Genomic DNA, 14,910 nt, shown 5'->3' with positions numbered 1-14,910 from the left:
AACCAAGGTCCTTGGCCAGTCCATTTTCCCCATGTAGAGCCAGAAGATCAGTCCCAGGAGTGCAGGGGGGCTGAAGGCTAGACAGGCAGTCTTGGCAGGTTTCAAATCAGGTTCACAATAACATCAATCAGAAATGCAAGAATAGAGCACAATATTATGTTCAATTTTTTCTAAGCACAGGATTATGTTTAAAGAAAATTCAGTTCCGATGTCTCGTTTCAACCAGTATTACATAGGAAAAATGATGCTCGATAAAAGAAAAACTTAAACCAAGCCACAGCAGAGGAGTCTCCATATTCATCATGGGAAGCCGGAACTGATATAAAGCTAAAGAACGGGGCCAAAAGAAATTTCAGTCAATTGAATAAAGACAACGAGTATTCAGTGAACTACAGAGCAGTGACCTTGTAAGACAGAGGCAGAGAGAGTTTTCTGCCCTTTCAGTCTGAACTTTCTGTACTGTCCTGGGCAGACCGTCTGCTAGGTTTATATCTGATGAAGCACAATACCTCTGCCTCACTCCCAGAGGTCTGACAACACAGTCCTGCTGACTTTGAAGACATCTAAAGACCAAAAGGACAGTTGTTTGTCTGAAACCTAAAATAAAAACGCTGCCATTTCAAAATGCCCCTTCCAATAATGATAAAAACAGTGAGAGGCAACTTGGCATCATATGAAAGCCCAATGAGCCCTGTGTACTCTCTAATTCCTCTTGAGAGAATATGAGGAAAAGCTAACGTTGTGCTGACAAATAAGTAAGGACAATAGACTCCCAGTTAACTACAAATTTGTTTGAAGAGGTATTCTAGTGTTTTGGTATTGCACTTACTTGAAGTTGTGAGACTCACAAAAAACAGATAAAACAAAGATCGGCTGTAATCACAGCAGCAGAGGTCGAGACGTCCTGCGTTTATTCCCAAGTCCGGGCCAAGCTCCAAAAACACTCAGTCCTACAACCACATTACCCCTCAATGGTATCTTTTCCACATGTTCACATTTTTCAAACACTATTCCCTTTAACGAAAAATAAAAAAAGGAAATTTAGAAGTACTCCTGGAATTTTCTTTACAGTGTCATGATGAATGGGGGGGGGGGGGGGGGGGGGCACATGACCTTTACACCAGCAGGGATATTGAGAACCTCCAATTCTAAAGAGACAGTTCTGCAGCTCTAACAGCGTCTGGGAAGGCTTTCCACAACATTTTGGAGTGTTTCTGTGGGATTTTTTTTTTGCCCATTCATGCAGTAGAGCATTTGACTCACAGTCTCCCTTCCAGTTCATCCCAAAGGTGTTTGATGGGGTTGAGGTCAGGACTCTGTGTGGACCAGTAAGGCTCTTCCACACCAAACCCCTCCAGCCATGTCTTTATGGAGCTTTGCTTTGTGCACTGGGGCACAGTCATTCTGGAATAGAAAAGGGCCTTCAACAAACTGTTGCCACAAAGTTGGAAGCATAGCATTGTCCAAAATGTCTTAGTATGCTTAAGCATCAAGATTTCTCTTCACTGGAAGTAAAGGGCCAAGCCCAAGCAATGAAGTACAGCTCCATCCCAATACATTTGTCTAGTGCGCTGATGCTTATATTTACATTGCCCTGATTAATACAAGATAACCAAGAGCGTTCTGTGGTATAAGTCCATCACAGAGGCAATTACTGCAGTCAACAATTACAGCCAAGTCATCAGATTGATCAAACAGCATGCAAACTGTGTCAATAAGCATATAAGACCAAGAGCCTTTTAAACATTTCAGCCCTTCCACATAAAAACACTTTAAAACACTTTAACGCCCTTGAGAAGGTTTGGTGTGATTAGAAGTCCAGTTTAGCCCTGAAGGGAGTGGTGGAGGAAATTAGTTTTTTTTTTGCTTTTTTTTTCAGGCTCTGCTGCAAACACTTCACAGCCATGGATACAATTAAAAAACACACACACACATGATCCTGCTAACCACAGGCCCTTGGATGGAATTAGGCAGAAATCCCAGTGGAAGAAAATTGAGCTGATTAAATGTTGCTTTCCTAATTGAGACGGCCGAGCTAATTTGTGATGAATCCCAGATCCTTTTCCTCCACTGCATGGGAGGAAGTCCTTAATAAACCATGCATGTTTAATTATAAGTTATGACAACACAGTGGCTTTTTTTTCCTTGACATACTGTAGAGAAGTTCTCAAAAATACTTCAGAAATGAGCTTGTTAAGTTTATTATTATTATTATTATGTTTTTAGGGTTTAATGTTGATTTCACACTATTTTAATATTTTCTCAACAATGCTTCAGTTTGTTTGTTTGCATTTGCTATTCCATTTCCAAAACAAATGAAAACAGAGAATTCATAAGGTGATAAGTTCATAATATATAATGACATGCCCTAACCACCCAGTTCAGTGTTAGTTCTTCTTTACCTTACTGCCTTTGCTGTATCTGTGCTCCTGTGGCGCCATCTGCTGGATACAAAGAGTGACTGAGACTCAAATCGAAACAAGAGATGTGACGGTTATTCAAAAGAATTTTGACGATATAATAAAACAACATGTGTCGGGCCAGTTACTCACTGTATAATGATGACCGTAGCTACAGAGGGCAGCATGACAAACATGGAAGGTTATTTCAAAGCTCCAACACACCACGTTTCTCCCTCGCATGTTGCCTTCTATCTGCTGAACATGTGAAGGAAATTGTTTGGCGCAAACAAGTTCTTATCTCTTATCTCCGGGCCAAACTGGTTAGCATGCTAACGTCAAAACTTATCTCTGCGACTCAGAACCTAACGCCACCACTGTTGCCACCGCATGTTTCTTTGCCATATTTCTTTGCGATTTTAATAAAGTTTTGAATGTTTCAAACGAACATTCTTACGTACGTATTACACCTTCAATGCAGCTCTGGTCGACACAGGAATGACTCTGCCAAGCACTGACTGATGACCAAACACTGCAACGGTGGTATGATTATAGGGTTTGGATTACTGCTGGGTGACAGATATTCATTAGATCAGGGTTTTATGTTTATTGTTATATATTTTGTGCATAATCTTAGTTGCAGTTATGTTAACATGTTGGGTAATTATGGAAATTCCTATTTGACTTAAAAGCAACGTTGACTTCAACCTTAGCAACGGTCGAATAATCAATCAGAATAACTGAAAACACCTGAGCGTATGTCCCCCACTTGAAATTTCGTCACTGTATTAATGTTTCCACAATATTTCTGAAAATCATTTTTTCAGATAAAGTAACTGGACTTTCTTGACCTTAAGAACTTAAAAAAAAATCACACAGGAAGAAGTTCAGATTTAAACAAATTGGCAAACAATCAGTATCAGGCTTCTTTCTTTCTTTCTGTTTTAACAATTATTTGAATCTTAAATAATCATCATCTTTGCAGACGTCATGCAAGCCAACAGGATCACTTTTAGCTGTTTTATTTTCCACTAAGGCGAATTGAGTTTATTCCATTAACCCCCACATGAAATACACAACATTAAACACAGAAATGGAACAATACATAAAGGGGCAGAACTGATACAAAACATTTACAAAGAAAATTAAGGCAACGGTTTGTGGTTTCCAAGATGTGGCAATACAGTTTGTGTATAAAACTCAGTGTCAGCTTTGATCTTATAGATGACAAAATTAACGCTGATGATGTGATGATCATACATACAAGATTAAAGACTAACGTAATGTGGAGACATTAGTAGTTCTAACTGCAGTCATGAACACACTGGCGGGTGTCGAGTCAGCACAAATAACGAAGATCTCTTAATTAAAACCATTTGAAAAACTTGTCATGACTGACTTTTGACTGACTCCTTTCTACAATGTTGCTATCCAACAACATAAATAATAATAATAAAACAAAAGGTTTTAAAAAGTAATGTAAGACTATATCAGTAGGAAATCTGAATGAGAGCTGATGTGTTCCTCGTTGATCGAATGATTGTCATTTTCCTCATGAAGAAAAAAAAAATCTGCAGTCACAATCAACCAAAATAAAACATGTAGTTACGTTTCCACATATAAACATGCAACAAGCCTGAATTCAAACTTTCGTGATGTACGTTATGATATTGTGCAGTCTGTGCAGTCTCATCACATTCAGCAGCATTACTGTTAATCCTTTTCTGATAGAAAAATTCTAAAATAAAATTATATAGTATATATTACTAAAAAAAAAGTAACATTGTTTATGGTAAGACTCCAGTGGATTTTGAAATCATCCGTCTCAGTAATTTTCTGGTTCCAAACGCTGAGGGTGGTTACAGGATGCTGTAGTGTTAAGATAATACACTGAAAGCACATTACCTGGAGACTAACAGACAGAAGCTGTGCTGAGCTCGTGTCCTGTGGCGTTCATCACGGTGGAATAATGACGTAAGATAGAGCTTTTCCAGGGTAGATATTGTTACTTGGCATAGCAGGAGAAGAACATGCGGAACTAAGAGTATTAACTTAATTAAATAGTTTTGTTCCACTGAAGTATCCCAGGAATACTCCTGAACAGCAACACTTGAATGGAATGCAGCCGTGACCGTTAGCTACATCTGTGCTTGCTGCCCACCGTACCAAAATAAAGGATAAAGGCAAAGAAGCAGCAAAGGGTGACACAGAAACACACCCAACCTCCTTTAGATTCTAATCTTTCAAACAGTGGTTTTCAAAGGGGTTCTTGAAGGGGTTTCAGGCGTCTCCAGGAAAAGGGGACACAAATTATTTTCACCAGAATTCCATCCATAAGAAACACAATGGCAGAGCATATGACTATGTTGGTCATGGGTTTCATACAGTTTCTGTAGTAAAACATCTAAAATCAAAATTCATATGAGCTGGGTGATCGTGGGACAAAATCTAATGAAATGGGGGGAGGGGGTCTCCGTGGCCTAATCTGTGTCCCTGACGTGAAAAAAGTTTGAGAACCACAGCCTTAAATGTCTCAATTCAGCATCCAAGCAGGTGCAGACCTTATGACGGAGTCAGTAAAACAAGACACGTGTAGAAATTTCATTTCAAAATCAGGTAGGTTTAAAAAGTAATTAGTGTTTAAAAAGAAATGGCTAACAACAGGAAAGCAAAGGACACTGTGGGCTCTATTTTCAAGTCAAACAAGTCGCTCCGTGCACATCGGCAGTTCACATGACGGCAAGATGAGGGTTCTGAGTGGATGAGGCATCGCAAGGCAAAGTGTTGCTTTTTCAAATAGCGGTGAGAGTTGTTGTCCGAGGACGTGGAGCCAAATGTATAAACAATATGCACGTACAAACGGCGCGTGGCGAGCACACATAACCAGGCACACTCCAGATCACAGGCACGTGTTTCTTTTCTGTATACTGATCTGGGGGGTGATATGCTGAGGCAGAGAGGAAAAAGTGAATGACGGAATTTGCTCAGGTAATGTGGCTCATTGAGAGGACCAAACCCACCTGACTCAGTCCCTTTGCACACAGCACATTCACTTGGATACAACAAGAAAATAGAACCCTGGGCGTTTACTGTTGCTTTCCTTGTGCAGTTATTGTTTAAGAATGCAATATACGTTTCTGATGAATGAGTAGACTTTTGGAATGAAAGCCTTTCATACAATAAATATTCTCAATAATTCTGAACAGCGCACAAGTCCTGCAGTGAGTTCATTCAGGCCTGTTGCGTCGTCTGAGGCCTGACATGGGCTGCTCCACTCCAGCCTCCTCAATGTTTGTCTCATAGGGCTCCTCTAGTGAAGGGATGAGCTCAGGGTCCTCCAATCCTTCCTCCTGCTCCTCCTCCTCTTTATCGCCGTCCACCTCGTTCACTTCTTCCTCCGCTTCCCCTTCTTCTTGCGTGAGCTCCTTCATGTCTTCGCCTTCTGCGGCAGCTTCATCTTTAGCTTTGAAACTCTCCGGATAGATTCTTTCTGAAGCTTCTGCCGTTTCTGCCGAGCTCTGCTTCTTCTCCACCACAGAAGCCTCCGCTGAAGAGCCGTCAGCGGCTCCAAGCGACTCAATGAGGTCGTCCAGATTACGCCCACAGGATGCCTCTGGAAGTCAGAAAACAAGAGGTACAAAGTGGGTACTATAAAGTACATGTGTAAACTATAAAAGGTGAGATCTTAAAAGCACCAGGTAAAAATTTTGATCTGTTCTAAATATTTTGTTTCTTTCAGGGGGAACTCCAGTAAGTTTCACAGTAAAATCTTCAAGTTCAGCCCTTTAATTTTAATTTGTTTCTGCTGCTACCAATGCAGAACTCATTGAAAACTGTAATATTACTACTGAGCTTCATGTAGCACAATCCCACACATTTCACAATGTTGCGCTGTCTAGTCGATAGAAGTGTATTTATTACATGGCTGTAACGTTGCTAGATCAGTAATTAGTAGAACCCTCTCAGGTGTTGTACAGGCTGGCATGACTAGACCATGTGTCCAATAGGGCTGATGTGCTGCGTAGACCAGCATGGATACTGTATATGTTCACTGGGGCTTCATGTAGGCTATTTAAAAATAAATATCAATAGTGATGAAAATTTATACTTGTTGAAGATGAAAAATGTTTTTTTTTTCCACCAATATCTTAATTAAAATTGATTTTTCTTCTTTATTACGTGAAAACAAATGGAACTTTTATTCATAAATCACATCTAACAGAGGGTGAATGGCAAATATTAATTATATATACTGTCTATATTGCTTGTAATTGGGATAAAGTGATCTTTCAGGTATTTTTATAAATAGGCTATTACAGCAGCATCGATTTAAAACCCCAATAACGCAGCCAGTCCAACAGACCCGTGAACATTGGCAGAGTAACAAAAAAATGCAAGGATTAAAAGGAAATCAAAGACCTCTCTACTTATTTTTTAATTTATTTTTTTTGCACGAATGTTATAGAATTACTCTTTAAGCTTAAAGCATTGGTTTTAACCCAGATATTTATTTTATGTTTGTTGTTTTCTGACTTTTATCGATCTTGAAGGTGTTTGTTTTAATGTCATAATTGTTAGTCCTGCATAGTTTTACATATATTTTTTTTTGTCTGTTGCTTTAATTTTGCTCTGTGAAGCACTTTGGGCTGAATCTTCTTTTTTTGTTTTTTTGGGGTTTTTTTTTTTTAGTAAAAGTGCCAAAACATGTGGATCCACTACTTGTTGTCAGAGAAGCAGTCGGCTTGATTTTGGCTGAGGGTGTGACAGTGAAATCAGCAGCTGTAATGTAGTGCATATTCTGAAAGGAAAAGCACAGAGCACAGCACACGACCCAAAGCCTGTCAGAGTAAACATCTACCACATATGATATTACACAGAAACACCAATGACGTGCTACAAAAAAAGCAGAAGTAAAAGGAAAGCTAATGTCCGATGCTCTGTTGCTAGGTTGTGTTCTGATCTTTGTGCTTCAACCACATCAATAAGTGTAAATTAGATGCAAAACACTTTTGTGAAGATGTATCTCAGTGTGGCCGCTTAAACTGAATTTCAAATTGTGGTTCATCACAACATGACACGCAACGCTGATGGCACACCAGTATACCATTCGAAAGCTGTGACTGCAGCATTATGAGCTAACGATACAGTTTGGATTTTTGTTCGAGAAATGCATTAGCACATGCTGACATTATTACCAATGGTTTTGAGCTAAACCTGTCACTGGTAAACAACAACGTGAATAGTAATTCCTAAAAATCAGATCTGAGATAATCGGTGAGCCCACCGTTGATGTTCAGGGGTGGACAGTCCATTCCTCTCTTCTTCATCAGGTACCGGATAGTCTGCAGTTGAGACATGATCTCGTTCTTCTGCTCCTGGGCCACCGACTTCACACTGAACAGAAATGAAGAGTGACAACTACATGAGCAGCTTCTAAAAGGAACGTGTATTAAGAACACTGATCTTTGCCTGGAGAAGAAACTAACAGGAATTACTAGTTGCTGCTGAGGCATTATGCTAGTTAGCTTAGAGGGCTAGTTGACTGGTTAGCATGCTGCCAGCTGATGATAAGACCTAAGACCTATAAAAATACCTTAATAGCCTTCACGAGTTGTGCATCACAATTATTAGAAAAGTGTTAACTGTAGGAGTGTCACAGCTAATGCCTAAACCTTAACAATTAAAAAAAATAAATAAAATACTCTCTTGCTGAGAGTTTTAACTTCACAAGCTTTAATTTCTCATAAAGGTGTGGCAAGTATACACTGAAATCCGAACAATACAAGTCACTCTTCATTAGATTTTCTTTATTCTTAATGAAAGACAATGTCAGCCAAGCCTGAACAAAAACTAAAATTACTGCCTTGTGGTGGTAGGGGTCACAGTGACCTTTGACCGCCAAAATCTGATCAATTCATCCCTAAGGACATTTGTTCCAAATCTGAAGAAATCCCCTCAAAGCCTTCCTAAGTTCATGAGAAGGAGACGGCCAGATTAACAACCGGAAAACGCAATTCCCCTGGCTGTGATTACTGCTGGCCTAAGGACATTAAAAACTGGGAAATTTTCAAAGAACTGGAAATTCCCTGTCACTGTTTCTTCTACATTAACTGTCTCTCATAGTATCTATTAATGTCTCAAACACCGAAAACAGCGGAAGACAGTATTTTCTGAAATGAAAAGGAATGAGAGATCGTCAGACGGCAAGGCACAGTAATATGAGGATCATGTTTCAGAAGCAACGCTGGTTACACAAAGCATAAAGACAAGGCATGGCGTGCACACCTGGACACCAAAACCACAAGCAAACAGACGGTGATCAGCACTCACCAGTTAGTGAGCGGGTCCAGCTGGGTGAGGATGGAGTTTAGCATCCTCTCTGTCTGTGCTAGCCTTTGTTCCAGCTCGTTCAACTGGTTCTCTGTGAAAAAAAAAAAAGAACACACACACACACACACACACACCCACGGGGGAAAAAAATTACTCATGGTAACCAAATACATGTATGAACACAGACAACACAGATATGCAAACAGAAATCCCAGTGCATGTGACACACACCTGCCTCCACCGATTTTTTGGCTCCTTTTGCAAATTTGTCCTTTTGCGCCTGGTCATCAGCAGACTTGATCTGCCAGTGGGAAAAGAACACATCGATGCAGATTTTGCACGTAAAAAAAAAAAAAAAAATCGCCTTGCGAGGTTGTAAGTTCTCTCAGTGTAAATTTGGTGTCACAGGTATCTTTACTTACCTTTAAAAACTTGTAGGCTGCAAACACTCCGACTCCGATGGCGTAGAGAGGCATCAGAGTGAACACGTAGCCCTTGTTGCTGTTGGATTTGAACTTGTCGCCCTTCAGCTCTTGCTCCATCAGCTTCTTCATCTGCTGCATGTTCTCAGGGCTCTGAGGCGAACCGGGGGCGTTCATGTTGATGGGCTGACCTCTCACTGCGCCGGGGCCCGGACCTGCTCCTACAAAAAAAATACAACAATATCATGACGACAAACAGGAGGGGACAGATGGTGAAATTTCTGTGGAAAAAAAAATTAAGCCAGTCTGGGAGGCGTCCCAAGGAGTGTTGCTTAGCTCTCCAGACCAGACTGGTCCTGGCCAGGATGGTTTTCAGGCTGAACCAATCTTAAAAATCAAACTCTTCAAACTAAAACACTTCAGCTGTGGAGTCCTGGTGTCTGCACATGCATCATTCTGTACAGTGAAGCATCCAAGTGAAGCAACATTAAGCTCACAAGATTTCTGAATGAAGGGAGGCTCTAAGATCTGGGTTCGCACCTTCCTCACTTTGTTCTGGTCAACATAACCACAGATCAGGCACGACATTAAACCCACTGACAGGTGAATAACACTGATCATCCCTGTACAATGTAACAACACTGATCAGCCAAAACAGCGCTTCAGCAATATGATTTTTGGCATAGGAAGTTAGCTGTCGTCATTGTGAAAGCAGTCTGGACTCTGTTGGACTTTAATGATGCTGAACATCACGCGCAGAGGTGTAACAAAATTCCTCCCGCGCGTGTAGTCTTATGTCACAGCATTTTAATGTAGGATCAGTGCGCACGCTAGCTTACGTGCGGCTATAAGAGACATAAAATCAAGTGCAGAGGACCCGTACCGCTTTGTGTGTCATTTCCCTCTGCGACAAAAGTGAGGTTTCCTACCTTTTCTAGTGTAGCGAGAGTCAAATCGGTTTTCCTTCGCCCCGGTCCCGACGCCGACGCCAAACAACCTCGGCAGGACCACAAATGTGAAAAGCACGGCCGTGAAAGCCAGGGCGACTTGTTGTGATGTTGACAACATCATCCTCTCGTGAACACATAAACGGCACGAGACGCCAGCCGAAAGGGAACAAGGCCAGTCGCTAAAAGATGTGGCTAAAAAATAAAAGAGGGGGGACCGGAAGGAAGCGTTTTACTGTTAGACTAACATACACTGAAACAATTTGCTGACGCCTAAAGCCAAACCGTTCTGACAAAACAGCTGTGCTCTGCTCCCCTGCAATATCAAGAACAGGTTTTCCGGGAAAGACATTTTCAGAATAAAAGCACCATGTGAAAAAACTTGCCATGTTCACTCATAAAATGGGAAGCAGTCTCCTTCAACAACTTTTAATATATTATTATTTATATGCTTACATTATATTATTTATATTTATTTTATTACTCTTTTATTTTATATCTGTAATATTTCATATATCTGATCATTGTGAACTCTTTGAACTCATTGTGAAGTGGTGGATCTTTTTTTAATTAAGTAAAATGATTTGTGGGAAACAATGGGTGTGAGTGAGAGCTTCTTTCAAATCCCTTCAGAGTTTTTCGAAAGTATTCTGTTCTGTTAATGTCCACTAATGCTGGAGGATGTGGTTGTGTGGCTTTCATCCCTCCCACCACGATGCAATATGAGTACCATACTGTTTGGCTGTTGAAGGAGCCATGCCCACTTACTGAATGTCTTCTCAGAAAGCGAAATCTTTGGTGCAGTGTGTTAACATAACATGCATAAGTCCATTAACTGACCACTGAAATCCAAATGGAAACACAGAGGAAGTTAGAACTATGTCTCCAGTGATGAAGATATGTGTGTGTTGACTTGGCTGTGCTGTGTCCATGATATGCAATTCAGGTTAAGCATATCACTTATGACAAACAAATGCCATGCCAGCCATGCATGGTGCTCTTTTTATGCAATCATACTTTTTAAAAAAAAATACACACAAAATGGCATTCTCAAATTAATATGTGCTTCTGGTGGGTGTAATGATTCAATTTAGAACATACGCTGAGCATTTTCACAAATGACGTATGAGCTTTTATTTTGAATGCTAAGAAACAAGACTTCCTCCTCTCGCACAAACACATGAAAAAACCAGCTCGACTGCCCCCTGCCGTTTCAAGGGAAACTCTAAATTTCCGTTATTACATTGAAGTCATGCCTCGAAATTGAAAAGGAAGTTGAGCCAGTTTGAGATAATATTGTCAGAAGGGTAAAACCGTTATAGAACCAAACCGAAAGGAAAGGGGGGGAGTGCACATGCTCCGAAATCAAGATGACGAAGAATACAAAGATTTAACCAACTAAGAGGTTGGTGGCTTTTATAAAACATGGATTATCAGATTGTTAAACAATACAATAAAAATACATTCATATTATTAATTTGATTACACTTACCAAAACACGGATCCATCGTGGACTGTTTGAAGTGCGGGAATCAGACAGAGGGTAAGTTTACCTTAATATGCCAAAATAACATTTTACATCTTTATTTCCACATGCTTTTTTGTGCTCCCCTCCTCTCCCCCAAACATCGTTCAGAAGACTGCTTGTCTGCTACTTTTATCCTGTACAAAGAACAAAAGCCTTGAGCTGCAATTTTCCAACAACTCTGCAGTGAAATAATTAACAATGCCTCTGCTGACAGTGTTATATGTTCCTCATGCGTTATCTATTAACATATCCATTCACCAGTGAAGACTTTCTTGATGGCTAACTAAGAAAGATATATTTTTTTGATTGTGTCCTGCAAGCCATGCAGTAGTTTGGATCATAGTTGAAGACACACCTGTCAGATTTTCTGTGTTGCTTTCAAATATTTATTCCCCTGTAGATCAGTTTATCTTATTTAAGGTTACACCTGCTGGGTCAAAACACAAGTGCATCAGGATTAACTCTTCCGTCCTCTTTTGTGTCTTTTGTTTGTTGAAGTAATCTCTTGAATGTGTGAATGTTGAATGTACACGTGGCATATATTGAAATCTATGATAAACAACATCATTTTAAAAACACAGATTTCTGCTCATGTCCAAAACGTTTTGCACACACAAAACATGTTTCACATATCTGCGTTTTGGAATGATTTTTAGAAATGACACACATCTCGACTGTATTACTGAACAATGATCAAGTCTATTAGAGAATGAGACCTGGATTAGGCCTCAAAAAATTATGCAAAACAAAAATTTTAAGCTCCAAAATCTACCCACAAGCCATCAAAAACGAGTGCGGCGTTATTGTCACATTGTTCAGTCGATCCTGTCCATTCGTGGAATAAGCCAAATCTTGACTCTGAGGGCTTTGAAGCTTTGTTCAGCTTCTGTAGTTGACGCAGGAGAAGAAGCAAACTGACATGAGCTTTCACTTTGACTGGTGAATACTGGCAGGCTTCCCGTGGGAGCTGCATGTGTGCTTTGCCTGAAACCAGGGCCATCGAGTCAACATTGTTTATAAGTAAAGCTGGGTGCGCACCACAGGAAATGAGATAGTGGAATTTCCTTAATATCAAAGGAAGTCACCATTTCCTCTGCCTCGGCAAAACAGCTTTTGGAACAGTTGGTCACGTTGTTTAATCCATCCATTTTCTATACTGTTTATCTGTGCAGGGATGAGGGGGAGCTGTAGCCTATCCCAGGTCAAGAGGTAGGTTACTGCAAGACAATCCCAGATACACACAGAAAGACAATCACACTGTTAAATTTTAGAGCAAAAGAGGATTCCAAATAAGCAAACGAACACAGACTGGTAAATGGTACAATACAAGTCTTTACTGAGCCACTCCAACAACATTAATAACACAGACAGTCCAGAACTACAACTAAGAATCGGGCGGCAGATGAGTGCAAAGGGTCAGAAATTAGATAAGTCAAAAACTCAGTCCACAAATCCAGAAGACAGAAATCAAAACTAAGTGTCAGTCCAAAGGCCAGAGACAGAACAGGCTGGGGCGGGCAGAAGAAGGCAGACCAACCTGTACAGAGAAAAATGTGAATGGATTGGATCACTGATGTCCTTGCTCTCTGAATGGCAGTTCTTTACTGTATCTAAACAGGAACAACAAAAATCATTTAGACAGGTAATTGCTACTAATCTCATGTTGGGTTTTGTAGGTGTTCTTGACTATCCCCACAGTACACTGACAACTTGGCCATTGGATGGCAGCAGCAGCCCATATTTAGATGTGCATTTTCTTTTCCAGCTTCTTGGAAGTACTGAGTACTTTATAGTATTTATTAGTAATTATATATATTTTATAGTATATTTAGGCAAGTTAGTCAATCAGTCATTTGTATTCAGACACAATGTTAGTAGTAGTTACAAGTAGTTTACAAGCAGACACATCTCAACTGCAGTCTCCCTGCCTCCTGTGGTACCCTGGAGGAAGGAATTATGAATGACCCAAAAAATAATTAGTATTTGTCTAAAAAAGCTTTCTAATCCAAGATTTCATCAACCCCCGACCCTGACGGATAAGCGGTATAGAAAATGAATGAATGAATGTATGATTTCATCAAATTAGCTGGATCCAATTTGGTTGGTTTACCATAACAACTCCAACTCAGATAAAAATGTTCTAATATTGAAACATGTGCTCTCTTTCTGTCCTCCTGTATTTATTTTGGATTGCAACCATTGCTTTTTAAGTTTTAAGGTCGTTGTTAAGGTTGTATACTGCCACCATATAGGCCTACACAAACCGATCTCTCCTCGACCTCTAGCCTGGACACAACAAGACTCATTCTTCCAAATGGGCAGTTCAGTACCAGTATTATGAAGCTTCTGAACAGCCTTCACTGCACAGCACCATACTGTGCTGCAGTAACACGTTAGGATGAAACTGAGTAACCATGTGATAGCAGGTATCCCTCTGCCACACATATTTTGCGTATGTAATATTTTCATATGAAATATTCGAATATTTCATACCCTGCACTACCCTACAACATCACCCTGAAATGTGAGGCTCAATTCAGACACAACTAATGCTGCCTTATGGTTTGCACTTTAATCAGTGATATTATTCGACACTAACTAGAGCCTCATTTTAAAACATCTACAAATGACGCCCTGCATTTGGAACACACGAGCGCAAAACTATGTGCAGAAGTTAGAAGTGCTGTGTCATTATTGTTAATTCGACACATTTTAGCTAACAAATGCTACGTCCTCTGATAGCCACTCCCCGTACGTTTATCTGTTCAAGCGTTGCAATTTCATTGGCATCATTAGTTGATTTCACTTCATCGATGTCCGCGCTCCGAGCAGCCGCTGTTTCTTCGGGGTGTGGCGTTTAGGGGGCGCGTGCACGTCCCCATCTTTAATTCAGGCACACGCGCTTGTAGTTATAGACACAGCGGCTTCTGACATCCGACTTCCGATACGCCTTAACCAATAGCTTTTTCTATATGTAGTTTCACATCGTCACTGTATACTGCATTCGATAACAACTTACTTCAATTCCTCACATTCTGGGACAAAACATTGCTTTTGGAGGTGAGTCAGATGTATTATCCTGTTGAAATGCTCTTAAATGTTATGGACAGGTGTAAGTCCCTCCAAATTGCATCGTATCATATGGGTTTATAGGCTTCGTCGCCTTAGGAAAGCGTGATTAAAAATAATAATAATAATAAAATACATTTAGGGTTTGATAAAGACCAGTCTGCACACGGTGTACCTCTCTCGTCAGTTCTCTGGCAACCTGAAATAATTGCTCC

General features: G+C 40.3%; 2 protein-coding genes and 1 long non-coding RNA gene across 3 annotated transcripts in view; 1 reads left to right on the top strand and 2 right to left on the bottom strand.

Annotated features, from left to right (window-relative positions):
• Nucleotides 1-1,347: 1,347 nt before the first annotated feature.
• On the bottom strand, nucleotides 1,348-2,651 carry LOC124053839. The gene is made up of 3 exons (XR_006842243.1): nucleotides 2,553-2,651; nucleotides 2,403-2,441; nucleotides 1,348-1,404 (listed from the first exon to the last, which is right to left on the bottom strand). It is a non-coding gene; the product is annotated as an uncharacterized LOC124053839 (long non-coding RNA).
• A 754-nt stretch (nucleotides 2,652-3,405) lies between these two features.
• On the bottom strand, nucleotides 3,406-11,805 carry ccdc107 (coiled-coil domain containing 107). The gene is made up of 7 exons (XM_046379378.1): nucleotides 11,591-11,805; nucleotides 10,081-10,293; nucleotides 9,152-9,372; nucleotides 8,961-9,030; nucleotides 8,730-8,820; nucleotides 7,684-7,793; nucleotides 3,406-6,012 (listed from the first exon to the last, which is right to left on the bottom strand). The coding sequence occupies exons 1-7, from the start codon at nucleotides 11,604-11,606 to the stop codon at nucleotides 5,627-5,629; spliced, it is 1,107 nt and encodes a 368-aa protein (XP_046235334.1). The 5' UTR covers nucleotides 11,607-11,805; the 3' UTR covers nucleotides 3,406-5,626.
• Nucleotides 11,344-14,910, top strand: part of cmah (cytidine monophospho-N-acetylneuraminic acid hydroxylase) — a 25,093-nt gene continuing 21,526 nt past the window's right edge. The window contains exon 1 of the mRNA XM_046379377.1: nucleotides 11,344-11,641. The gene's annotated coding sequence lies outside the window, so the exon portion shown is untranslated. The remainder of the gene's footprint in view (nucleotides 11,642-14,910) is intronic.

This window comes from Scatophagus argus, chromosome 22 (genome assembly GCF_020382885.2).
Source record: "Scatophagus argus isolate fScaArg1 chromosome 22, fScaArg1.pri, whole genome shotgun sequence".
Lineage (NCBI taxonomy): Eukaryota > Metazoa > Chordata > Actinopteri > Scatophagidae > Scatophagus > Scatophagus argus.
This window is presented reverse-complemented; position numbering and strand designations above follow the sequence as displayed.